Genomic DNA, 25,669 nt, shown 5'->3' on the forward strand with positions numbered 1-25,669 from the left:
GGGAAAAAAGCGCAAAGTAGATATTAATAATAGACATTTTCATCTATATGAAGTATATTCTTGACTTATATATAATTTATTATTATATTCACATGTGTTGCTTTACAAAATATTAAAGTGGCAAAGTTGCAGCCTTTCATTTTTCACTTTGTGGCCCTCGCATCCGGTGTAATTTACACACGTTTCGCCACGTTTTTCAACCTATCTTGCTCAAATTTTACACACACGTACTTGTTAGTGTCCTCAATCGTTCCCTCAAGTTACAGTGGGGGAGAAATACCAAGCCAATCCCGCTTGCGGGGTCTAATAACAGCGCCACCATGTGGTTTATTTGTCTGAAACATAATAGCACAGACAACACAGTGGGGGTGCATGTGATGACACATTTTCACCCTTTGGTGTACAGCAGTTGAGGAGTAGAAGGCTTCCACCAAGGGGTGTCCTTGTTGGTCACATGCCCGCACGTGCAGCCCTCTTGGAGGACCACCCATTGCTTTGGCATGACGCTTGATATCCCACAAAAGCAGATATTTTTTCAAAACATAATGCGGTGGAAATAAGTATTTATATACATGTTTGTTTTCCATCCCGTCCTCCATCTATTGGTCACATTTTCCTCTATTTTATAACCTCCTTCTCTCTCTCTCTCCACTTATTAGCTTTATAAAGCCTATTGTGAGGTTGCCATGGCAACACGTGGCTTACACACACACACTGAGGGAAGAGGGAGATGTTACGTGGGTACAGAAGAGTCGCGCAATTCAAAGGATGCCAGTAAAAGGGAGAGAATTAAAAAAAGCGGGAGAAGGTCAGAGGAAGAGAGGATGCGGAGTGGAACGTTTGTAGCGAGGTTTCCGGAAGATGTTAGCGACTTAAACCGGCGCCTCTCGCTCGCCTCCCCTTCAGCATGAACGTTTATACAACAAATCTCTTCGCTGGTGTCGGCCACCTGCGTGGGCGGCCTATTTTTAACCAGCACGTCCATCATGGCTGCTGATGCTGATGCTGCACCGCTGCTGTTTTTTTTGTGTTGTTTTTTATGTAACACCAGACCCCTTCGCTCATGGAGCCTCCCACCATGCCATCGTCACCAGAACAGATATGGGCAAAGTACCGCACATTAAGCCTTTAAATTTGGCCCGTCTGACGTTTCCAAATTATTATTTTTTTAACCTTTAACGTGCAAGCTGTAGCCGGCAATAGGATTTGCAATGCTGTTAATAAATGACACGGTAATGACACGGATTACGGTAAGACAAGGCTTTTATGCAAAGCAGAGTGGGGGTTTGCAATGGTTTGTGAAGCGAGAGCCTGTGCTTTTTAGTGCTGTATGAGTCATTATAGTACAACAGGGACTACGTCACAGTAGCTACAGGAAGATGAGGGTTTGATACAAAGCGGAGTGGGGGTTTGTGAGGAGAAAGACTGTGCTTTTTAGTGCTATATGACCCCCGACCCAAATGAAGCTCCTTACTGATGGTGACTGCAGCCCAATGACCTGAACATGGAGCTTCAGGTGTGCAGTAGTATGAATTGGCGTGTGGCGGCTATGTGGAGAGGTTGCAGGGTTGAAAGAGCTCAGACATCACCACACACACCGGGGCCCGCCGTCTTTTAAAATTTGTTCAGCAACGTTTTGTATTTTGGAAGGGGCTTACCCAAATAAAATCCCCCGATGTTCCTGTAAAAGGTCGACTTCCAGCGAGGAGATTTCCAAATGAGTCTTGAAGAGTTTTGTCAAAAGCGTGAATGCTACGCAAATCATGTTGGGCGCTAATCCCCAAAACAGACGTGCTCGCTTGCTCACAAATCCCCCAAATTGCACAAAACAAGCAAAACCAGCGCAGAGAAAACACCTTCCAAGCCGCATTGCCTGCTTCTCCCAATATCCTGCTAACACGCTAATAAGTGTCGGCCTTGCCTTTGTGTCATGTGATACCTATCAGGCTGTCTTGACAGTTTTTCATCCTCCATGTCGCATTTCGCTTTTGTTTGCTTGTCTTGCCGCTGCACCTTCATTTCTCTGTGAGAGATAAGAGCTGTGAGTCACGTTGCAGCACTAAAGAGACTCACCAAATCATTGAGATGTGCAGCTCAAAGAATAGCAGCGTGCGTCTTTGCAAAGTATCGCTGCTGTTGTGACCTGATGTCACGTTCTCGCTCAGCGACGGAGACTGCCGTCAGTCTTTAGTAGGAGACTTGGAAAAAAGCAATACTGTGGGAGGCTGGCCAGTTGCCATGGCGATGCATCCACATCAGCTAGCCGCCCACCGGCCCCGCCCACTCGCATGAGGAAACGCATCCTATCGTTAACTTAGCGCCCGAGGCCAAGTCAGCTGCTAATAACGTCCTTTCTCTGCGCCTCCGAGGAAACAGGCCTTTGTATTAATTCTGCGAGGCCGACTGGCAGCTCAGATTTTACTCTGCTGCTTTTTAATAACGCTCCGCGCCGCTATCAGGACGTATTTAGCCACGCTTTTATTTACTATGACGGCTCGTGCATTGCCCCAATTACGCATTAAGGCGTGCGTCTTTTTAATGAAGTCTCTTCCCAAGGACAACAACAGCTACATTCCATTAAGGTGCGTCCCCCCCTGGCGGCGTCATAGGCCCACTGGGATTTGTGAATGAAGTACTTTCTCGTTAATGTCAATTAGTGGCTCCTGTGCTCTACTTCCTGCTATAAGAGCGCCACCGTTTCCTGTCAGCATCCCGATGATAAAGAGCATCTATTTAAAGGCATGTATAAAACATTATTATACATCACAGCTTGTCAGAACAGTCCCCAGATGGCATGCAAACGATGTCCCCTAGTGGCTGGGAGTTGGAAAGGACAGTGATGTCCTTGTCAGGCCTCATAGTAATGTAACGCTGTTGTCATGAAGCGATGTGTAAAGTGCATTTAAATGGCAACAGGGTCTCCTAAGCCATTGTGGAAACTTCTGTAACGTTCCTGCTAACTTTAATCGGGACAAAGAACTATCTTATATTTTAGTGTCGGTATGCCTGGAAGCTAAGAAACCAGTTTTGAAGTAGCTTGGGGGGGTCTTGTCTCCCCATTATTCTCAATGGTAATTTTAATACAAAATGACGGAACGTCGAGCTTCTTGAAAAGATGTGGTGCATTGGCGTACATGAAAGCAACAAAACCGTATTTGATGTAACTGTTGGGTTGACTTTTGCATTCTTGTCTCCCCGTTAGCCTCATTGGTAACTTTAATCCAAAATGGCGGAACCTTGCGTTTCTTGAAAAGATTGGGTGCCTTAGCATGCATGAAAGCGATAAAACAGTATTTGACAAAGCTGCTGTCATAATTTGGGTTGCCTTTTGCATTCTTGTCTCCAAGCCATTAGCCTCATTGGTAAATTTAATCCAAAATAACGGAACATTGCACTTCTTGAAAAGACTTGATACGTTAGCATACATGAAAGTGACAGAGCTGTATTTGAATAGCTTCATAGTTTTGCATTCTCGTCTCCCCATTAGCCTGATTAGAAATTTGAATCCAAAATGACAGAATATTGAACTTTTCGAAGACTAGACTTAGCATACAGTAAAGCGACAAAACTATTTAAAGGTGCTGCACTTCAATCCAAACTGACGGCATATCAAACCTTTTGAAGACTCGATGCATTAGCATACCCCTGATTGGTAGCTTTAATCCAAAATGACGGAATATTGAACTGTTTTGAAGACTTGATACGTTAGCATACATGAAAGCGATGTACATGAAAGCGCCAAAACTGTATTTGAAGTCGCTGCTTTGGTAACTTTAATCCAAAAGGATGGAATATCGAAGTTTTTGAAGACGTTATACGTTAGCATACATGAAAGCGACAAAACTGTATTTGAAGTCGCCGCTTTCATAGTTTTGCATTCTTGTCTCCCCGTTAGCCTCATTGGTAACTTTAATCCTAAATGGCGGAACATCGAACTTCTTGATAAGATCTGATGCATTAGCAAACCAAGCTACAAGTAGCTTGAAGTAGCTGCTGTCATAGTTTGGATTGAATTCTCGCTGGAAGTTTTTTCAGCAGAGAAAGCTTGTTAAAGTAGTTTGTCTCGTCATGTACGCACTGGACAATTTTGACTTTAAGGTGACGTGGAAACCAAAGGGAATGCTTAGTCAGCGCTATGATCTTCTATAATAAAATAAAGGAAAATATTTCACATCGGTGTCCAAACTTGTTGATCAAATACATTTCTGTGGTTGTGTGTCATGAGAGGAACACAAGTTGTTCCAAACAGCAATCCTCATTGCACACCGAGCGGCTACATGCTATAACCTGCATGCATGCATGTGTGTGTGTGTGTGTGTGTGTGTGTGGGGGTGTGTGTGTGTGTGTGTGTGTTGTAAATTTGAGAAAAATGCGCGAGGCAGCCCAAGAGACTCTTGGAGCTTTAGCTGTGTTAAGTGCACTCTGCTCAAAGGTAAGCAACTTCTCCTTCCTTTTATAGTCTGGACACACACTCACACACTCCTGCTGATTTGATTGCCGTGTTTGTCAGCTGAAAACTTTTCTTCACCCGCTCCCTCGCCCCTATCCTCTTCTCGCCTCGCGCTGCGCTGAAGGCTAAAGACGCTAAATGCGATAATGGCGCTGCAGCTGTCTGTTGCCACGGCGACTGAGAGGCTCACCTGTTGACGAGCGCACAGCGAGTGATTGAGGAGCGCTTAGAGAGGAACAAACCTTTCATGATTTGACACTTTGGCTCCTTGCCAACTTGGCACCTTCCAAATGTCTTATTTTGTTGGCATCAAACATAAGAATTTAGCTGGAAATGGAAAACAAAAATAATGCAACACGCCCACAACCAAATGCAACCGCCAGGCTTCTATTCCTTTTACTGACTCGTGTTCTTATGAGTCACTAACTGAAGTGAATCGGATACCTGATTCACTCGACTCACCCTCCACAGAGCGCTTGCACATAAACTTACACATGCTCGACAAGTTTGGCAGCACCTGTGAGTCAGTGAAACTCGAGTCTTCGTCAAGCACCTGTGAGTCAGTGAAACTCGAGTCTTCGTCAAGCACCTGGGAGTCAGTGAAACTTGAGTCTTCACCAAGCACCCGTGAGTCAGTGAAACTCGAGTCTTTGTCAAGCACCCGTGAGTCAGTGAAACTCCAGTTTCCGTTGCCCGTCCGTGAGTCTGTAAAACTCAAGTTTTTGTCGAGTGCCCTTGAGTTTGTGAAACTCGAGTCTTCATCAAGCACCCGTGAGTCAGTGAAACCCGAGTCTTTGTTGCCCGTCCGTGAGTCTGTAAAACTCAAGTTTTTGTCGAGTGCCCGTGAGTTTGTGAAACTTGAGTCTTTGTCTAGTGCCAGTGAGTGAGTGAAACTCGAGTCTTCGCCAAGCACCGGCGAGCCAGTAAAACTCCAGCTTTCGTTGCGCATCCGTGAGTCAGTGAAACCCAAGTCTTCGTCGAGCGCCAGTGAGTCAGTGAAACTCCAGTTTTTGTTGCCCGTCCGTGAGTCTGTAAAAACTCAAGTCTTTGTCGAGTGCCCGTGAGTTTGTGAAACTTGAGTCTTTGTCTAGTGCCTGTTAGTCAGTGTAACTCGAGTCTTCATGAAGCACCGGTGAGTCAGTAAAACTTTGTTTTTTGTCACTTACCGGTGAGTCAGTGAAATTCTAGTCGTTTAGCTCCCGTGAGTCATCAAAACTCAAGTTTTCATAGATTTGGAGAAGCTCAAGTCATGTAGAGTGCCCGTGAGTCTGAGAAACTTGATTCTTTGTCGGGCACTTGTGAGTAGAGCTCAAGTCTTCTTCGAGCGTTCGTGAGTCAGAGAAATTTGAGTCTTTGTTGAGCGCCCGTGAGTCAATGAAACTTGAGTCTTCATCTTGCGCCTGTGAGTCACTAAAACTCAAGTCTTTGTCGAGGACTGCACAAAGCACCCATGAGCCATTTAAACTCGAGTCTTTGTCGAGTGCCGATGAGTCCTCGAAACTCAACTCTTAGATCAAGATTGTTTGTCCTGTGCTTGTGAGTCAGTTAAACCCGAGTTTTTGTTGGCTGCCCATGAGTGTGTGAGATTTGAGTCTGTGTCGGGCGGCTGTGAGTCAGTGAAACTCGAGATTTCATTGAGCGAGCATGAGTCAGTAAAACTCAAGTTTTTGTCGAGCACTGCGTCGAACACTCGTGAGTGAGTGAAAATCGAGTCTTGGTCATGTGCCCGTGAGTCAGTGAAACTCGAGTCTTTGTCGGGTGCTCGCGAGTCATCGAAACATTTTTTGTTTTGGAGAATTGATTTGAGACAAGGACCAGAACTGTTGCTTTTTCCAGGGATCTTATACATTTGTACACATGCGGTTAGAGCAACAGTTGCACAACTAATTACTAATATTACTAATATGTTTTGTTCTCTTGGGTAGCGGTAGCAGGGGTGAGTATGTGAACGAGGTAACGGAGAATTCAAGCTGAGTAAAAAGCATGTGTGTTTTGAACGACTCGCACATCTCCATTGGTTAGCATTCAAAACCACATTTGAAGTTGCTGTCATAATTTGGGTTGACTTTTGCATTCTTGTCTCCCCGTTGTCCTCATTGGCAACTTTAATACAAAATGGGGGAACATTGAACTTCTATAAAGTTATATGTGAATGCAAACAAATGCAACAATGTTTGTCGATGAAATGGATTTTCTTTTCATTGCTGTGACTTAAATTAGTAAACCATTTCTGTACCAGTCGGGCGGATTTATTTTACCAGGCGCACCGGGAGGGGTCACAAGTGGACTTTCTTTTTTCTACTTTGCAGTGTGGAGGAAGTACAATAGCTACATATTAGAAACAGATGTCGTTATGATATCATAAACATATTGTTGCAGATGTTTTGTGGAGGCGCATCTGTGCAGGTGTACCTAATGTTGTGGTGGCCGTGCAGCAGATCCCTCAGAAGCAAAAAAGAGTTCACACATACGTGCACAAGATCAGACACTCTTTGGACTCAAACAGCGAAGCAGAAGGAGAAGCCAGTCATGCGTTCCTTACTCACCTTGGAGGTTCTTTTACAAGCTTGTCTGTTTCCGCTGCAGACGACGCGCCCTACGCGTCCCCCAATGCTCCGCTAGAGGACCGCAGGAAGAGCCGCATCCCGGAGGAGTTTGCGGGCCTCCTCCACGGATCCTCCCCCGCCTGCGAGACCCCCGACACGCCTTACCACCTCTACAGCCCCAAACCTCGCCAACCCCTGCAAACGCCCGATTTCAGCATCGTGATCGCAGGAGTTCCATCTTCATCATCATCATCATCAAACCAGAGGACCACCAGCAGCCCCCAGAAACCCCAGGTGGTCTACCGGACGGTGTTCCACACCAGGGTCAACCAGGATCAAGCCAGGCCGAGGCCGGTGGACTGTTCCACGCTAGGCGGCTCTCCCCCGTCTGGAACTAACAGCGAGCTACCGGAGTGCGCAGGCAGCGTCTCCAGGGGCGGTACATCGGGCCCTGGCTACGAGGAGAGGGCCTGCACCCTGGGGAGGATGAGGTCCATGCCCCGCAGCGTGCTGGACCTGCAGATGTCCAAATCCCTGTCCAAGTCTGACTCCAACCTGGTAGCCGTGTCTCCCATTCAGGTGGGCTTCTTATGACCTCCTGCAGGGTTAAAATAGCATTTAGTTGGAAATGGTGCAAACATTATAATAAACACCTTTCACAAACATGGCCGATGGAAAAAAAAATCCCTAATTTCAGCATGGTTAGCGTTTATTAATGGATCACCTCTCAAAATGATCATTTTGTAGCAATCAAACATAAGAATTTAGTGAGAAATAGTACAAAAAAATAAATGCATGCTTTTCACCAACATGGCCGACACGCCACATGCAACATTTTGCCACAAAAACACAAAATGTTACCCTTATTTCAACATAGTTAGCATTTCTTAGCGTCAAAGGTAAGAATTTAGTGGGAAATAGTACAAAAGTAATAATAAACGCTTTCCGCGAACATGGCCGACATGCTACATGCAAGATCTTACCACAAAAATTCATTTTTGTCCCCATTATTTCAGTATAGTTAGAATTTATCAATGAATCACCTCCCAAACTTGACATTTTGTAGCAGGATTTTGTTGGAAATAGTGCAAAAATGATAATAAACACCTTCCACAAACATAGCTGACATATTGTATGGAAACATTTGCCATTATTTCAGCATGGTTAACGTTTATTCATTAATTAATTAATTATCCAAATTATCATTTTGGGGCAATCAAACATGAGAACTTAATGGGAAATAGTACAAAAATAATAATAAATGCTTTCCACAAACATGGCGTCTTCCCATTATTTCTGCATAGTTGGCATTGTGCACTTTATTTTGGACATGATCCTTGTAAATTCTCATCAGAACACGCAAGCCAAGCAAAATGTCTTGATTAAAAAGTGGAAGCCATGTTGGATTTCTGAACCTAAACAAGCAAGTATTGCAGCACTCGTAGGAATTGTCCATTTGTGTTTTTGTCCAGGAGGAGAACATTTGTTCCTCTGGATCTCGCGGCCAAGGTTCCGGGAGTCCGAGTGCGGGCGGCGGGAGCACCACTCCGGCGGGAAAGCTGGAAAGAACGCCCTCCTTCACGGCCGAGTGGGAGGAGGTACGATGTCGCCATCGTTGGCAGAAGCGCACGTGACCGAGCGCAGTCCTGCAGCCCGGGGGAACCGCAGCTGAGCTTTTCAGAGCCCAGTTCAACAAGCTCGATATTGATTTTTGTCTGCGGCCCCGAGCAGCAGTGGCAGGGTAGCAGAGAGAGCGACAAAGAGGTTCTGTTCGGGGCAGGCTGCTGTTTGTTTATGCCTTTGGCTATTGACATGGATGTCTTCCATCCAATGGTGGCTCTCCGCCTCATGGGTCCCCAACCTCCAGGCTGCGGCCTGAACTTAGACTCCCGTAAAGATAAAAGGTTACACATGCAAAAGAGTAATATTGGTTGATACTAATTGATAGTGTAACCCGCAAGCTATGCTGGGTAACTTCCTGCTGGGGAAGTGTGCACGTGGGCTTCCCAGCATGCCTTGCAGGTTGTAAATGAGTATTCAATCGTTTTGTTTTGCAGCGTCTATTTCGATACCCGCGTGTTGTGTGTGGGGGAGTAAGTTCGTTGTTCGGTCATGTTGGATTAATTTATTACATCCATTGAAATGATTTTTTTTTTTTGATTTAGCTGCTCAACCTAACAAATCCCTGGAGGCCGTCCAAAGTGCGTCCTGCGGCTGTTTTTTTATTGGCCTGCTGCCACATTCTAAAAATATAATATAAGAAAAAAATAAACTGTAAAAAACCTGCAAAAATTCTAAAAATTCATAATTTTATATGAATAATATTATGAGGAAAAATATACTACATTTTAGTAGTATAAAGTTGAAATATTTGAAAATATATTAGAAATAAAGAAGAAAAACACGTTATTTACAAACAAACAAAACAACAAATAAAGTTGTGATTGTTGGACAATTAGGCTGCAGAAGAAGTTAGAATGCTATGAGAATAAAGTCAAAATATTATGGGAATAAAGGCATAATTACAGAAGAAAATTTACAGGACATAAGTTGAAGTAGTTGGAAAATACATTTTAAAAATGACAGCAGAAATGGAATAAGCAGCTGTAATTTTATGAGAATAAAGTCAGAATATTAAGAGAAAAAAGTTGTCTTCTAACAAGAGAGAAAAATGTTTTTTTTTGCAATTTATGAGAATAAACTCGTAATATTATGAGGAAAAATCATGTCATTTTAGTAGCACAGAGTCGAAATATATTTAAAAACACAGAATAATGTCAAAATATTGAGAGAAAAAAGTCGTATTCTAAAAAAAGGCACAATTTTACAAAAATAAACTTCTAATATTATGAGGAAAATCATAAAAAAATAATAATTATTTAAAAAATAATGTTTTAGGAGCATAAAGTTAAAAAGTTAAAGACAAAATAAAGTCAAAGTATTATGGGAATAAAGTCATAATATTACAGGGAGAAAATTTATGAAGATTATTTAAGAAGAAAGTTGACATATTTGGAAAATATCAACAAACGCAGCAAAAATTGGGATAAATAAATAAATAAATAAAAAGTCATAATATTATGTGAAGCAAACAAAACCAAATAAGGTTGGAATTTTTGCAAAATTAGGTTGGGGAAAAACTTACAATATTATGGGAATTAAATTCAAAATATTATGGGAGTAAAGTCATAATATTACGAAAGTAAAATTTACAAAGAAGAAAGTTGGAAAATTTAAAAAAAACAACAGCAAAATTGAGAAAAAAGTTCATAATAATAATAATAATATGCTTTTTCATCTACAGTATATTACGAAGCTGAGACGCATTGAAATATATATAACTTCCTAGTATATCTACATGCTGTACAAAATATCAATGTGGCATCCTTTCACGTTTCACTATGCGGCCCTCACTTTAAAAGTTTGGACACCCCTTCAATTTGCCATCACTCCGAGCAATTAAGGTGACCTTTGCTGTGTCATTGAGCGCTCTGGGAGGAGATAAGAAGGCTTCTTCAGGGAAGAGGGATGCTGCGTTCAGGGAACAACAAGACTAAGAGTAAAGTGCTGCATTATTACCAACATTAGCCATGCTTGAGTGCGCGTTTGATACCAATCTGCGTGCTAACATCACATCTGTTTGTTGAACTCGGCCTTTAACCTGCGGATTATCCCGAGTGGCTACTTGGTTCTTGGAATGATTCTTTTCCCTTCTTTCCTCTCGCTTTCTCTTGCGTTTGCTCAGATCGACAAGATTATGAGCTCCATCGGGGCGGGAATAGGCAGCGGAATGGAAGTGAACGCCGACACCACAGGTAACATGAAAACATGCATCATTCATCAGGATCCACAAAAAGAAAAATAACTCTTTCAGTGATTATTTTGATGAAATAAGACTAATTCTGGGCTGCATGGTGGATTAGTGGCTAGCACTTCAGTCTGGTTCAAATCTTTGTCGGTTTTCTCCTCCCACATCCCCAAAACATGCATGTTAGTTCAAATCCTTGTCGGAGTTGGATGTTCGATGGGTTGTCTCCTCACACATCCCTGAAACATGCATGTTAGGCTAATTTAGTGGCTAGCACTTCAGTCTGGTTCAAATCTTTGTTGGAACATCGAACATCAAGTTCGATGTTTGATGGATTTTCTCCTCCCACATCCCTAAAACCTGCACGTTAGGCTAATTGGAGACTCTGAAGTGTCATAGGTGTGATTGTGAGTCCAGAGGGTACCCCACCTCTCACCTTCAAAGTCAGCCCCAGCTCATCCGTGACCGTAATGAGGGCAGGCGCTGTAGAAAATGGATGGCTGTATTATCTCAAATTGCCGGAAGTGGGCAAGGTGCAAGGGTTCTGTCATGATGCATCATGGGAAATGCAGGAAAGAGCCTCACTGTCTGGTTCAAATCTCCCCTCAGAACATCGAACATCCATTTCTACCTGTACTGTGTGCTCCTATTAAAATGCTTGGAGGTGCTCTTTGCATGCTTTTTCCACACTGAACACCCCACCACCACCTCCACCTCCTTCACTCCTCCCCTGCTCATCTTTGAATCCAAAGCCTACACTAGTCATGGTTACCAGCAGAACACTCCCCCCGCCGGCCCCCCAGATGCACTCTTATAGGGAGTCATGGAGATCCATGCTGTGCAATCTGTCACCAGAGATGTTGTGATGGCTATTATGTGCGGAGCGAGGTGGGCATAGAGGAAACCAGCACGGCGGCGATCGACTGGAGGAAGACGGGGAGGTGAGGTAGGAGAGAGAGAGATAAAGGGAGGGAGTGAGAGAGTGGGGGGAGGCAGCAGAAGCATACAGATGAGCGTGGGAGTCCTTGATGAAGAGAATCTCCAGTCCACAGCTCTCTCTCTCTCTCTCTCTCTCTCTCGTGGAGACAGCAAGGGAGCGCAACAGCTGAAAACACGCACCTCTTTGCCTCTCGGATCTAAAGCTCCGTCCTCCTCCAAGCATCCACCTCTCAGCAGGATTTACACCCAGGACGGGAGCTCTTTTCTGGATACAACTTCTTCCTTTAACCCCCTTCCTCCCCTCCTCCTCCTACCACCCAAGTCAGCCCCTTGCACGCTGACCCCCCTCCTCATCCTCACCATGCCTCAAGCCTAGCCTCCCCTCTGTCCTCCCCCCACCCCCTCTTTTCCCTCTTCAATTTCCCACCCCCACTCGCGGAAGGCATGGCGGGTTCCTTTGACAGCCACTTTGCCCGCCACAACATGATGTGGCAGTGCCAGCTGTCCCAGCCGGACTGCCGATGCTACCGCGTGGACGGCTACTCCCTGCTCAAGCGTTTGCCCCTGCACCCCCTCATAGGTCCCCGCTGCCCGCTGCAGTCCGTGGGCCAATGGCTCGACTCCATCGGCTTGGTCCAGTACGAGAACCACCTGCTGGCCAACGGCTTTGACAACGTCCAGTTCATGGTGAGTGGAACATCTTTCCTACTCTTTCACAGAGAAACCTCATCTCTCTTTTTAGGAAGTTCTTGGATTTCCTCCTCTTTGCATCCTTCATCCCCACCCCCCTCCTCCCGCCTCCCACCAAACCATGTGAGCGCCTCCTACGCACTAAAATCCAACGCCGCAGCTCCGCCAGAGCTGCAGACGCGTTATTCCTAAAAGGTTTCATGTTGGAGGGAAAAAAAGAAAGAAATGTGCACACCTCAGTGGGCAGCCACCTGTAGCCTGCGGATGCTGATCAGATGGCGCTGACGTAGGACCAGAGACTCTGCGGGACATTTTGCTTTGAACAACACTTTTGATGTTGGCGCACCATGCGTGCGTGTGTGTTAAAACTGCACTGCCAGTATTCCCATGAAACAGGAAGTTCTTTTATTCCAATTAGCACATATAAACGCATTAATTAGTCTATTCACACGTTTAAAAGAGCTACCACCAGACGCATCCTATTCATTATTTTATTTTATTTTTAAAGCCCACAGAGGAGAATCTCTCCACTTCCTCCTTGGGTTACCCATGGCAACCGCGGGAAGTCCTGCGGGTTCCTCGCACACGTGGTCAGTGTACACGAGGACAGTGCTGTCATTAGCACTGCAGTCCATCGCCGTACCCCTTTTGTCTTCTGTCCTGTTGTGATGACTCCAGCGGGAGTTTAGATGCGTTTGGATTCGCCATACATGCTCTAATTGCGGCCGTTTGTTTACCAGAAGCGCAGCGAGGACACTAATTGGAAGCAGGAGATCATTGAAGGGCGGCGGTCTATATAACACGTACATCTTTTACCTTTAATATGACTGGGAGTGCATGAGAAAGTGCAAAGGAAATTGTGACTTTCTTTGGCCACATGCTCGTTTAACGTTGTAATGTTGTCAATGTTGTAATAGCACTATATAAACAAATTCCTCTTTTAGCTTTAATAATGCTTTGGAGTGCGTGAGAAAGTGGAAAGGAAAACGATGCTCTCTTTGACCTCATACTATCATGAACACGTATCTTGCACAGCAGCAACAGAACCAATTTTGTAATAGCATTACATGTAACAACTTCATATTTTAACTTTAATAATGGTTTGGAGTGCATGAGAAAGTGGAAAAGAAAACAGCACTCTTGGACCTTATACTATCATTAACAAGTATCTTGCACATCAGCAACATAACCAATGTTGTAATAGCACTATATAAACAAATTAATCTTTTAGCTTTAATAATGCTTTGGTGTGCGTGAGAAAGTGGAAAGGAAAAAGATGCTCTCTTTGACCTCATACTAACATTGACAAGTATTTTGCACAGCAGCAACAGAACCAATGCTGTAATAGCATTACATGTAAGAAGTTCATATTTTAACGTTAGTAATGGTGTGGAGTGCATAAGACAGTGGAAAAGAAAACATAGCTCTCTTTGATCTCATACTATCATGAACAAGTATCTTGCAGAGCACAGCTTGCAACAGAACCAATTTTGTAATAGCATTAGATTTACATGTAACAAGTTCATATTTTAACTTTAGTAATGATATAGAATACATGAGAAAGTGGAAAAGAAAACAGCTCTCTTTGACCACATTCTCGTTTATCTAAAAAAGTATGTTGCACAACACAGTAGTAGCAGAACCAATGTTGTAATAGCACTATATGAAACAAGTTAATATTTTTTACCTCTTAAGAATGATGTGGAGTGCATGAGAAATTGGAAAGAAAAACATCGCTCTCTTGGACCACATTCCATTATTAACAAGTTTGTTGCACAGCACTTCAGCAATAGAACCAATGTTGTAATAGCACTTAATACAACAACTTCATCTTTTAACTTTAATAATGCTGTGGCGTGCACGAGAAATTGGAAATTAAGACGTTACTGTCTTTGACCACATTCCCATTTATCAACAAGCATGTTGCACAACACAACAGTAACAGAACCAATGTTGTAATAGCACTATATGAAACAAGTTCATATTTTAACTGTTAATAATGATGTGGAGTGCATGTGAAAATGGAAAGGAAATTGTAGCTGTCTTCGGCCACATGTTCGATGGTCACCAAGTATGTTGCACAACACAGCAGTAACAGAACCAATGTTGTAATAGCACGACATAAACAAATTCATCTTTTAGCTTTAATAGTGCTTTGGAGTGGAAAGGAAAACGATGCTCTCTTTAGCCACATGCTCATTTATTAACAAGTATGCTGCACAACACAGCAGCAACAGAACCAATGCTGCAAGAGCATTATTTGTAACAAGTTGAGTGCGTGAGAAAGTGGAAAGGAAATTGTAGCTCTGTTTGACCACATACTTATTTATTAACAACTGTGCTGCACAACACAGCAGTAACAGAACCAATGTTGCAGTAGCACTAGATATAACACGTTCATCTTTTAACAAGTATTTGGCACAACACAGAACTCACAGAACCAATGTTGTAATTGCACTATATACAGTATAACAATGTTTTCTTTTAACTTAAATGATGTTGAGCACATCAGAAATACTTATCAACGAGTATATTGCACAACACAGCAGCAACAGAATCAGTGTTGTAATATCATGTATCACAAGCCCATCCTTTAACTTGAATGATGATTTTGAGTGCATGAGAAAGTGGAAAGGAAAACATAGCTTTCTATGAACACATGCTCATTTATTTACAACTATGTTGCACAACACAGCGACAGAACCAGTGTTGTAAACAATGTATTACGAGTCAATTTTTTAACTTGAATAATGATTTGGAGTGCATGAAAAAGTGGAAAATAAAATGTAAATAAAATGCTCATTTATTAACAAGTAATATTTTGCAACACAGCAGCAAATGAACCAACGTTGCAGGAGCACTAGATATAACACGTTCATCTTTTAACAAGTATTTTGCACAACACAGAACTCACAGAACCAATGTTGTAATTGCACTATATACAGTACAGTATAACAACTTTTTCTTTTAACTTAAATGATGTTGAGTGCATGAGAAATACTTATCAACAAGCATATTGCACAACACAGCAGCTATAGAAACAAAGTTGTAATATGTATAACGAGCCAATCCTTTAACTTTAATGATGATTTTGAGTGCACGAGAAAGTGGAAAGGAAAACGGAGCTCTCTTGGACCACATGCTCATTTATTAACAAGTAATATTGTGCAACACAGCAGCAAATGAACCAATGTTGCAATAGCACTAGATATAACAAGTGCATCTTTTAACTTTAACAATGATGCGGAGTGCATGAGAAAGCGGAAAGGAAAAGGTCGCTCTTCTTGGCCATATGCTCATCTATTAACAAGTATGTTGCACAACACAGCTGGAACAAAACCAATGTTGCAATAGTGAGAAGGGGCGAAAAACGCAATAGCGCTGATGAGTTGAATGTAAGCAGCACTGAGGCGAGCGTAACACGCCCGACTTTCACGACACAGCAGCATTTTAAAGCGCATGCAGAGGTAGATCAAGCTGCTCTTTGTACTGGAAGCATGTTGTGGAGTATACTATACGGTGTAGAAAGAGTTCATTGGAGCATTTAGAGTATGATAATTTTACCATGTTTTTCTTGTAAACGTGCTTCCATTGTGTTGGAATGCATGGGGAACCCTTAAAGACGTCTGCTGGAATACGCTACGGTCGTCTACAAGCTTTTGGCATGATTGATGCTCAGGGAGGAATGGGTAGATCGTCTCTCCGGCCTTGCCATGCAGTTTAGTTGCAGGCATTGCTTAGCAAGCAGTTGTTGTTACACTGAATGCACCCTCCCTGTCTTATCAGCATCAGCGTGTTTACTGAGTAGTAATAATGTTAGCATGATGGGGCGGGTCTGGTCACCTTCACCAGCCAGTAGAGAAACAGAGCATCCTGGGGTGAAGATGTGATTGGACGCCACCACATGTGGGCTCCTGTCACGTATGCGAATGAGACGCCTCAGAAACAAATGTACCATAGGGACAAAAATCGGAAGAACAATGCCCGTCGTCATCATTATCATCGTCGTCGTTGTCATGGTGAGCGGTCGCTAACTGAATAGCGATGTCGTCCAACTCCATCGTTGTCCTGACCTCCTTGCCACCGAGCAGGAATTGTAATTTGCGCACCCGTGATGAGACTGAAAATGACTTATGAGATTGATGAGCTGGTACGCCTGTTGCATACCAAGCGACCCCCCCGACTTCACCCCCACCCCCACTGATGACTTGTAACAATGGCTGATTGTGATGACGCTCTGACGCCCCCAGAGGGCACAGGGAATGCTGTGGTACGCTGTGATGTGCTAACCAGCCTATTACGGCAAACAAGACCATGTTTGAAGAGAGTCTGTGACTCTGTTTTGCGCTGACTCGGCGGGGAAGTTGTAGCTCGGCGCTCCATTAATCAGCCTGGGAGCTGATCTGTGAACCCGTGCGACTCTCAGAAGATCAAAGCCGCGAGACCAATAGGATGCTGCTGCTGCCCTCAGCTTCCTGGTGGTCCCCAGTGGATAGAAGTTGCACTAATAAGCTAATAAGTCACGTCCTCACTTCCTGTTTGTTGTTGGAGTGCTCACACATGTCTGCAGTGAGTGGGAACTAAAGAAGTGCTGGCGTTAAATGTGACAAATAGCCTTCTCGGGGGCTCCCCAGAGTCACATGGGACCAAACATGTGACATCCAGTGCTTGCTTTGTTTCTCCACCCACGATTTTGGCTTTGTTTTTGTTTACGTTAGACACTATACTGTATACCAGGGGTGTCCAGCGGCCGTTTATTGGCCCGTGGCACATTCTAAAAATATCATTTCAAAAAACAACAGCAAAAAAGCAAAAATCTGTAATTGTACAAGAATGTCAAAATCAAAATAGTCAAAATATTGACAGAAAAATGTTCCAATCTAACAACAAAAAGTCATAATTTTGCGAGAATAAGGTTGTAATATGAGGAAAAACAACACCATTTTAGTAGCATAAAGCTGGAATATTAAAGAAAAAAGATGTTACCATTTAAAATATTATGAAACACAAACAAAACCACAAATGTTTTTTTTTTTCATTTTTGAAAAAGTAGCTTGCAAAAGGAGTTACGTTATGAGAGTAAAGTCAAAATATGATTGGAATAAAGTATGATTGGAATTATGAGAAGACAATGTACAAGAAGAAAGATGAAATAGTTGGAAAATGTAACAAAAAATGTTTACGTTCTCCATACTAGGGGTGTTCAAAGTGTGACCCGGGGGGCATTTGTGGCTTGTGACTGTTTTTTTTTATTGGCCCGTGGCACATTCTAAAAATATAATTTAACAAGAAGACTTAAAAAAGTCGCAATTTTATGAGAATAAACATGTAATATTGTGAGGAAAAAATGTCATTTTAGCAGCATAGAGTTTAAATTAAAAAAAAAAACATTTTTTTTTCAGTTGTTACATGAGAGACAAACAAAACAAAATAAATTGTCATTTTTAGAAAAAGTTATAATATTATGGGAATAAAGTCATAATTACAAGAAGAAAATTTTAAAGAAGAAAGTTGAAATAGTTGGAAAAAGGCTCCCAGCAGAAATGGAGAAAAACAGCAGTCATTTTACAAGAATAAAGTGAAAATATGAAGAGAAAAAATTGCCTTCTAACAAGAAAAAAGTCACAATTTTATGAGAATAAACAAATAATGTCATTTTAGTAGCATAGAGTTGAAATATTAATGAAATGTTATTTTTAAAGTATAATATTACAAGAAGAAAATGTACAAGGAGAAAGTTGAAATAGTTGGAAAATGTAAAAAAAAAAACAGCTGTAATTTTACGAGAATAAAGTCAAAATATAAAGAGAAAAAAATTGCTTTCTAACCAGAAGTCTATTAAGTCTATTAACTCTATTATTCTAAACTATTCTGAGGAAAAATGTCAGTAGCACAAAGTTGAAATATTAAAGAAAAAATATGTTGTAATATGAGAAATAAACAAAACGAAATAAAGTCAGTAATAATATTATGAGAATAAAGTCATAATATTACAAAAAGAAAATGTACCAAGATTATTTAAGAAGAAAGATGAAATATAAAAAAAAAAACCTGCAAAAATGATGGTGGGGGAAAGCAAAGAGCAAAGAAGTCCATACCAGTAATACACTTTTTCACAACTTTGTAACACAAAATTAGATGATTTTTTTTTTTCTTGAATACCTATCAATTTTTCAACCAACCACAATTAATTTTGGGCCGAAGCATTTGGTGCTACTGTTATTTTGCATTTTTGCTTAGGCTGCCCGAGATTTCCGGGGCCCCCCATGTTCCATGTTGGGGTTACAGCGCCACCTGGTGCTTTGGCAAACATGGACCGGAGAACGGGCCGCACGGTGGCCAAGTGGGTGAGCATGTCCACCTCACAGTCAGGAGATACGGGGATAATCGGAAAGACGCGGTTATTTCCCAAATGTGGGGACTTGTTTTGTTTGTTTTAACTCCAACAATGATTGGGAGTGCATGAGAAAGCAGACAGGAAAACATATGCCTTTGACCACATGGTAATTTATTAGTAAGTAAGTAGCAGCAACAGATCACTCATTAAAAGTGTAGATTAAAAAAAAAAACACACACCAGGAGGTTGCCTACAGCCACAGCTCCAAATGTTTTATGACCTGGTGTTAATTGGAGACTCTGTCCACAGATGTGAGAGTGATTGCTTGTTTGTGTATATGTGTCCTGTGGTTAACTGGAGACCCGTCCAGTGTGTATCCCGCCCAAAATCACCTGGGATAGGCTCCAGCTCACCCGTGACCATAATGAGGACAAGCGCTGTAGAAAATGGATAGATGGATATTACGATATACAGGACCAAAGTGGTGCAAAGTTATGTCGCAGGTGGATGTGCTGATGTTTTAAGGGCACTTTTAAACATGAATGAGAATAATGAATAAGAAAAAGCAAATAATGGAGCTCAAAGACAAAGCAATCCTGGCTCTTAGCTCATGAATTTTGGAGGGCGCATGAGGTGCAGTGAAGATGCTTTAAAGTGGCGCCGAAACAGGGGAGACGCAACATGGAAGTACAAAGTGTTAGCTTACTGTGACGTACACTCGGCATAGCTGTAGCTGAATAACACGTGTTTGCTCCGCAGGGCAGCAATGTGGTGGAGGACCAGGACCTGCTGGAGATCGGCATCCTCAACTCGGCACACAGACAGCGCCTCCTGCAGGCCATACGGCTGCTGCCCAGGGTCAGTATGTACCTCAGTTACTTCATTCATACGTGACACGCTGTGCTAGTGGATGACTTGTGTACAAATTGTGAGGTGCCAGAAAACAGTCACAGGCTGGAGATCGGGAAGACCTGGGTTCGAATCTCCGTTGGGCATTTCTGTGTGGAGTTTGCATGTTCTCCCTGTGTGTGTGTGGGTTTTCTCCGGGTACTCCGGTTTCTTCCCACATTCCAAAAACATGCATGTTAGCTTGATTGGAGACTCTAAATTGTCCATAGGTATGAATGTGAGAGTGAATGGTTGTTTGTCTATATGTGCCCTGCCATTGGCTGGACACCAGTCCAGGGTGTACCCCGCCTGTCGCCCGAAGACAGCTGGGATAGGCTCCAGCATGCCCTGCGACCCTAATGAGGAGAAGCGGTATAGAAAATGGATGGATGGATGTGCCAGAAGAGAGAAAAAAAAACATTGTTTTGCAAACCTGCTGAGCTGACTTCAGTTATGTTCGGGGCAAAATAATCTATTTTTACAACAGCATCTTGGGTGAACGGAAAGCTCTACGAAAGTCAGTGTTTTCATGGTGTGGCGGCAGGGTGCCACAGTTTGGGGGGGGAAGTATTATCATTTCATTCATTCAAACATGCGCACCTGCTTCCTGACTAATCCGTTCAAAGGGTAAATCTCCCCCGATGAGGGTGAAACTTCTAAGCCAGGGGTGAGGGGAACTCACCCAGGAGTTAACAACCTGCTGTGTAGAGACGGCCCTGTTACATCCAGATCACACACAACAGAGTAAGCGTTTTATGTTGTACGGAACACGGAACACCCTCTACTTACTTTCGAACTGCTTCCCCTCGATTGGTTTGTTGCGCTTGGTAAGGACCTGGGATAATTTACTCATCTGTTAGCGACCAGAAGGACTTGTTCATATTTAATACAACCGGAACAACCTAAAAGGAATTTGTTGAACAATACTACCTACCGGTACTCTTTTATAGCACAAAAGGCTCAGGGTGACGCTCTTTTTAAAAGAAACAGCGTTTAACAGGATAGTGGGCAAGGTTTGAACACCCACTCTAGATACCAAATATGGTTCCTTTGCCCAATGAAAGGTAGAAAAAATTAATCTGGTAGAAAATGAACTCCAGCACAGGCACATTCATGACAATATAGTATAGAATTTCTTGTATTTTAGTGCCTTCACAATAAGACGAGGCAAAGTTAGAGAGGACTCGCTGCCAAAGTAGCAGTGGTAGAGTTTGGGAGTACATGTAGCAAAGTTAAAGGACTTACGGGATATGCAGCTTTTCTATTCCAGCGCCTTAAAAACTTCCGTCAGCACTTCCCTGCTCTCCTCTCCCAAACTCTTTGCACTTGCTGTCACTTTTGACTATCAAAATAAAAGTGCATGAATCATGAATGGTTGTGCTAGCAGCGGTAAACACTCGTCTGTGCGCTTTCTTGCTTTTCCTGCAAAAGTTGTGTTGAGAGTTTGTGTGTGCTGATGAGCAACTCCACCCATCCGTGCATGTTGAACGTGGGAATGACGGGAGAAGAACGCATGAATATCACGGAGAGATGCTGCCTTGTTGCACAAGGGTATCTATCGCCAGGTCCCCGGTACATTTGACTCAGTACAGTGTCAAAAAGTCATACAATGACTGGAATGCGATCGCTACTCACAGGTTTTTAATGATAACTGGCACACTTCATACTTCAAATAATGCAAAGACTCAAACTAATTGAAAAGTCAAAATCTGCGACCCAATCGCTCACCGACGACGACATTCCTGTTTATAATAAAACCGTGTCATTTAATTGGACTAATGCGATAGCTTCTCGCAAGTTCTTAATGATAACCAGCGCAGTTAAGTGCAAAGACTCAAAATAATTCAAAAATCAAAACCCACAGCATGCTCACTCACACACAGCTACATTTCTATGTGTAATAAATATTTTATTTGATTGGAATACGATTGCTTCTCGCATGTTCTTAATTATAACTGGCACACTTAAGTGCAAAGACTCAAAATAATTCAAAAATCAAACCCACAGTATGCTTACTCACACGCAGCTACATTCCCATGTGTAATAAAGATGTCTTATTTAATTTGACTGAAATACGATTGCTTCTCGCAAGTTCTTAATGATAACCGGCACACTTCATAATAGAAATAATGCAAGGACTTGAAATAATCCAAAAATTAAAACCCACGGCACTATCGCTCACCTGTGACTCCATTCCTATGCATAATCAAGACGTGTCATTTAATTAGACCGAAATGGGATTACGCCTTGTTATTCAATTAGACTGAAATGAGATTGCTTCTCGCAAGTTCTTAATGATAAAGGACACACGTAATTGCAAAGACTAAGTAATCCAAAAGTCAAAACCCACAGCACACTTACTCACCACAGCTACATTTGTATGCGTACTACGTGTTATTTAATTAGACTGAAAGACGATCGCTTCTCGCAAGGTCTTAGTTATAACCGGCACACATCATAACAGAAATAACGCAAAGGCTCACAATAATCAAAAAGTCAAAACCCACGGCATGCTCACCCACCTGTGACTGCTGTACATTCCTATGCATAATAAAGACATGTCATTTAATGAGACTGTAATGTGATCGCTTCTTGCAAGTTCTAATGATAACCGACACGCTTGGCAATAGAAATAATGCAAAGACTCAACATAATCCAAAAGTCAAAACTCACAGGATGCTCACTCACCCACAGCTACACTTGTATGCGTAATAAAAATGTGTTATTTCAGGAGCCTGAAAGTTGTTCATTCTAACCGGTATACTTCGTAACAGAAATAATGCAAAGATTCAAAGTAATCCAAAAGTCAAAGCCAATTTCACGAATGGTCAATCATGATTCACATTCCTATGCGTAATAAAGACGTGTCATTTAATTAGACTGCAAGGGGCACTCCTTCCAAGGCCTTGATAACAATCGGCACATTTCATAATAGAAATCAATTCATAGCCTCAAAATAATCTTAAAAGTCAAAACCCACAATACGTTCACTCACCCTCAGCTCCATTCATGCGCGTATTAAAGACGTGTCATTTCATTAGACGGTAACACGACTGCTCCTTGCAAGTTCTTATTGACCATAATGCAAAGACTCAAAATAATCTACAAGTCAAAACCCATGACAAGCTAACTCACCCGTGACGACATTCCTATGCTTACTGTGTCACTTAATTAATGTAGAGGGAGAGGTCCAGCAGGGTACGAATGGCCTACTCATCCTACAGCAGCCTGTTTAGGCAGCATCCTAGTGGGGTCTCTGCTGGTTATGAAATCAATAACCATGAATGAATATGCTCCTTTCTGGCAGGTGAGGCCGGTCGGCTATGACGGCAACAACCCCACGTCGGTGGCCGAGTGGCTGGAGTCTCTGGAGCTGGGCGACTACACCAAGTCCTTCCTGGTCAACGGCTACACGTCCATGGAGCTGGTCAAGAAGATCTGGGAGATAGAGCTCATCAACGTGAGTCTTTTGTCCCATCAACGCGCTTCACCACCGCGTCCCTTTTATGAAGTGCATGCACGTACACGCAACTTTTGTTTTCTCAGCTACGTGAGGCAAAATTGGCACACCATTATTGTGGCGCGTAACAAACTCACGCTGGATTCCTGCCGCCACGTTTTCATGGAAGAAGTGATCAGCTGGAGGAGGTAGAGAGAGATAGAATCGTGTTATATAAGCATGTGGGCTGCAAGATGTTTCACAGCGTTAGGGATGCCTCCCACGAGCTGCATGTGTGTGTGCGTGCGTGCGCATCTGTGGGATGCATATGTGACAACAGTGTGTGTGAATGTACGCTGACTCTATTCATATACGTCTTGAAGCCGGCAAATTATGTAAGTATTTATTATTCAGGCCAGCCTTGAATTATTTAATGTACCTTACATAAAGCCACTGTTATGCGTTTAAAATGAGCAAAATGCAGTCCGGTGTGCCGCTGCTGCTGCTGCTCTATTGGCTGCAGCATGGCTGCAGTGCCGTATCGGGCCGCTAGAGGGTGCGCAAGCACACGAGATAATTAAAGCCGTCAGTTAAGTGTGGCTTTTTGCTGCAGACCTCATCTTTTATGCACCAGTACTTTGCAATCTTTCTCGTGCAACAACATGCGTTTGCATTATTTTTTTCTTAGTTGTTGTTTGAATTTCAAGCATCAAGGATGTTGTTAGCAGCAAGAAAGACCTTCAAATGAAAAGTGAGGTTTTTAATCGCCATGGTGACAGATGCTGCAGCGTCTGGGGAGTTTGTTGTTTTTCTGTACTGTGTGTGTGTGTGTGTGTGTGTGTGTGTGTGTGTGTGTGTGTGTGTTTGTGTGTATGTGTGTGTGTGTGTGTGTGTGTATGAGTGAGAGAGATTTGAGAGAGAGATTAAACTACAGATGCACAATACTTTTTTTTTTTTTTTTTGTCAAACCGATACCGATAACTGCCGATATGGTACATTAACTTTTTTTATGTCTACCTTTTTTATTTAGATAGTTTGTGCACACCTGGAGGTAAGAATGACCGGAACAAATTAGGATTTGACCAACTGTATCTGTTGGTTTGTCCTAATGAAATATGATGACATTACTACTACCACATCACTACTATAAGGAGAACCAGAGTATAGAAGGGGAGGAGCCACTTGCTGTGGCTCAGCAAGGTGCACTGGATTCGGGCACACGCTCCGAGCAGCCGGTTTGACGCCACGGAAGTTTCCGTCAAAGCTTTTGTACTTTTCAAACACTGATAGGTGTTTTTGTGTCACGTTCTGTGTCTGTCGTTTTGCTGCCGCGTCTTGCAGTTACCTAGCAGCTGGGGCGGAGCTACCTGCGCACACCTGCACTTTATCACTTGCGGCTGGTACTTAAGCATGACACTTGGACTCATTAGGTGCCAGTTCGTACCTCATTGCTCTGTTGCTCCTCGAGCCTTCCTTGCCTAGATATTCCCGACTGGTTCTCTTGCTGTAGAACTTTTGTCAGTACTTCGCCCTGCTCGGCTATTCCAGCAGCGGTTGTTACCTGTGTGTCAGCTACTTCTGTTTTGAGTATTTCCTAGCCTTTTCCTTGCTACCTTTTGTAGTAGTGTTTTTTGGTTATCCTTAGCGTGGCTTGGCCTGTGTTTTTTCATTGGACTCTCTTCATATTTTCATTGGTACTCTGTTCAACCCATTATTTAACTGGACATTAAAACCTTTGTTCACCACCAAGCGTTGCTCTCTGCGTTGGGAACCTAAGTTAGGTTCCCAACATCATGACATTTTTGTTCGCTCGATGGCTTTGTGTTCGCCTCATTGCGGAGCTTCTGGTGCAACTAGCATTTGAAATGTCTCTGAAACAGCGAATGTTTGTTTACAAGTGAGCTCAGGGGAAGTTGCGACAGGCTGTTAACGTAACAGGCAGGAGAAAAAAAAGGAGCGCTTGATTTGCTCACCCCCACAGTACGGGTAACCTTGCCGCATTTTTGTAAATTATTGGTTGTCGGTGCTCGCCCGTGTGCGCGTGGCAGTCAGAGGTCTAAGGCGGCTAGCCCGAAAAGTGGTTGGATTCGTTAGACTGCCTGAGGGGGTTCTGCTGGAGCATCATCAAGCTGCTCTTGCATCCAAAATCTCCTTAAAGAAGACGTCCTCTTAAGTTTCACCAATGATTTTGAAAAAGTAAGTCAAATATCTTTTTGTTTAAATTGTGTGCTTCCCCTCTCATATCATATAGCCCAGGGGTCACCAATGTGAGCCCCCCACGACCACATGAGGCACCTGCAAGCCTGCTCTTCATTCAGGTTTTCAGTTAATAATGTGTGGACACTAGAAATAGAAAATGTGATTTGTGGATACCAGCATTTTGTTCATCTTCAGGTAAAACAAGCATATTGGCTTTGTTGGGCTTGAAATAAGCTTGGAAATAAATGTTACAAAAATGGGCAGCTCATGGCCGTTTTGATTTGGACGATTTTGGACGTTGCTCTTTTTATAAGCAGTGAAGCCCGTTTAATTGCAGTATTACCTTGCACGTGCACTCTATAAACGTCCACAA

General features: G+C 42.8%; 1 protein-coding gene across 6 annotated transcripts in view; it reads left to right on the top strand.

The window, feature by feature from the left end:
- The window catches only part of anks1b (ankyrin repeat and sterile alpha motif domain containing 1B), a 126,100-nt gene that overhangs the window by 71,094 nt on the left and 29,337 nt on the right, over positions 1-25,669 (top strand). For 5 of the 6 annotated variants that reach the window (XM_054752932.1, XM_054752926.1, XM_054752927.1 and 2 more), the window contains 6 exons: positions 7,037-7,575; positions 8,469-8,594; positions 10,742-10,811; positions 12,324-12,430; positions 19,530-19,628; positions 22,966-23,118. In XM_054752932.1, the coding sequence (XP_054608907.1) occupies positions 7,037-7,575; positions 8,469-8,594; positions 10,742-10,811; positions 12,324-12,430; positions 19,530-19,628; positions 22,966-23,118 (1,094 nt within the window). Of the gene's footprint in view, positions 1-4,284; positions 4,433-7,036; positions 7,576-8,468; positions 8,595-10,741; positions 10,812-12,323; positions 12,431-19,529; positions 19,629-22,965; positions 23,119-25,669 lie in introns of those variants that run through there. The other variant, XM_054752930.1, reaches the window with a different exon arrangement.

This window comes from Dunckerocampus dactyliophorus, chromosome 15, assembly GCF_027744805.1.
Source record: "Dunckerocampus dactyliophorus isolate RoL2022-P2 chromosome 15, RoL_Ddac_1.1, whole genome shotgun sequence".
In the NCBI taxonomy this organism is placed as follows: domain Eukaryota; kingdom Metazoa; phylum Chordata; class Actinopteri; order Syngnathiformes; family Syngnathidae; genus Dunckerocampus; species Dunckerocampus dactyliophorus.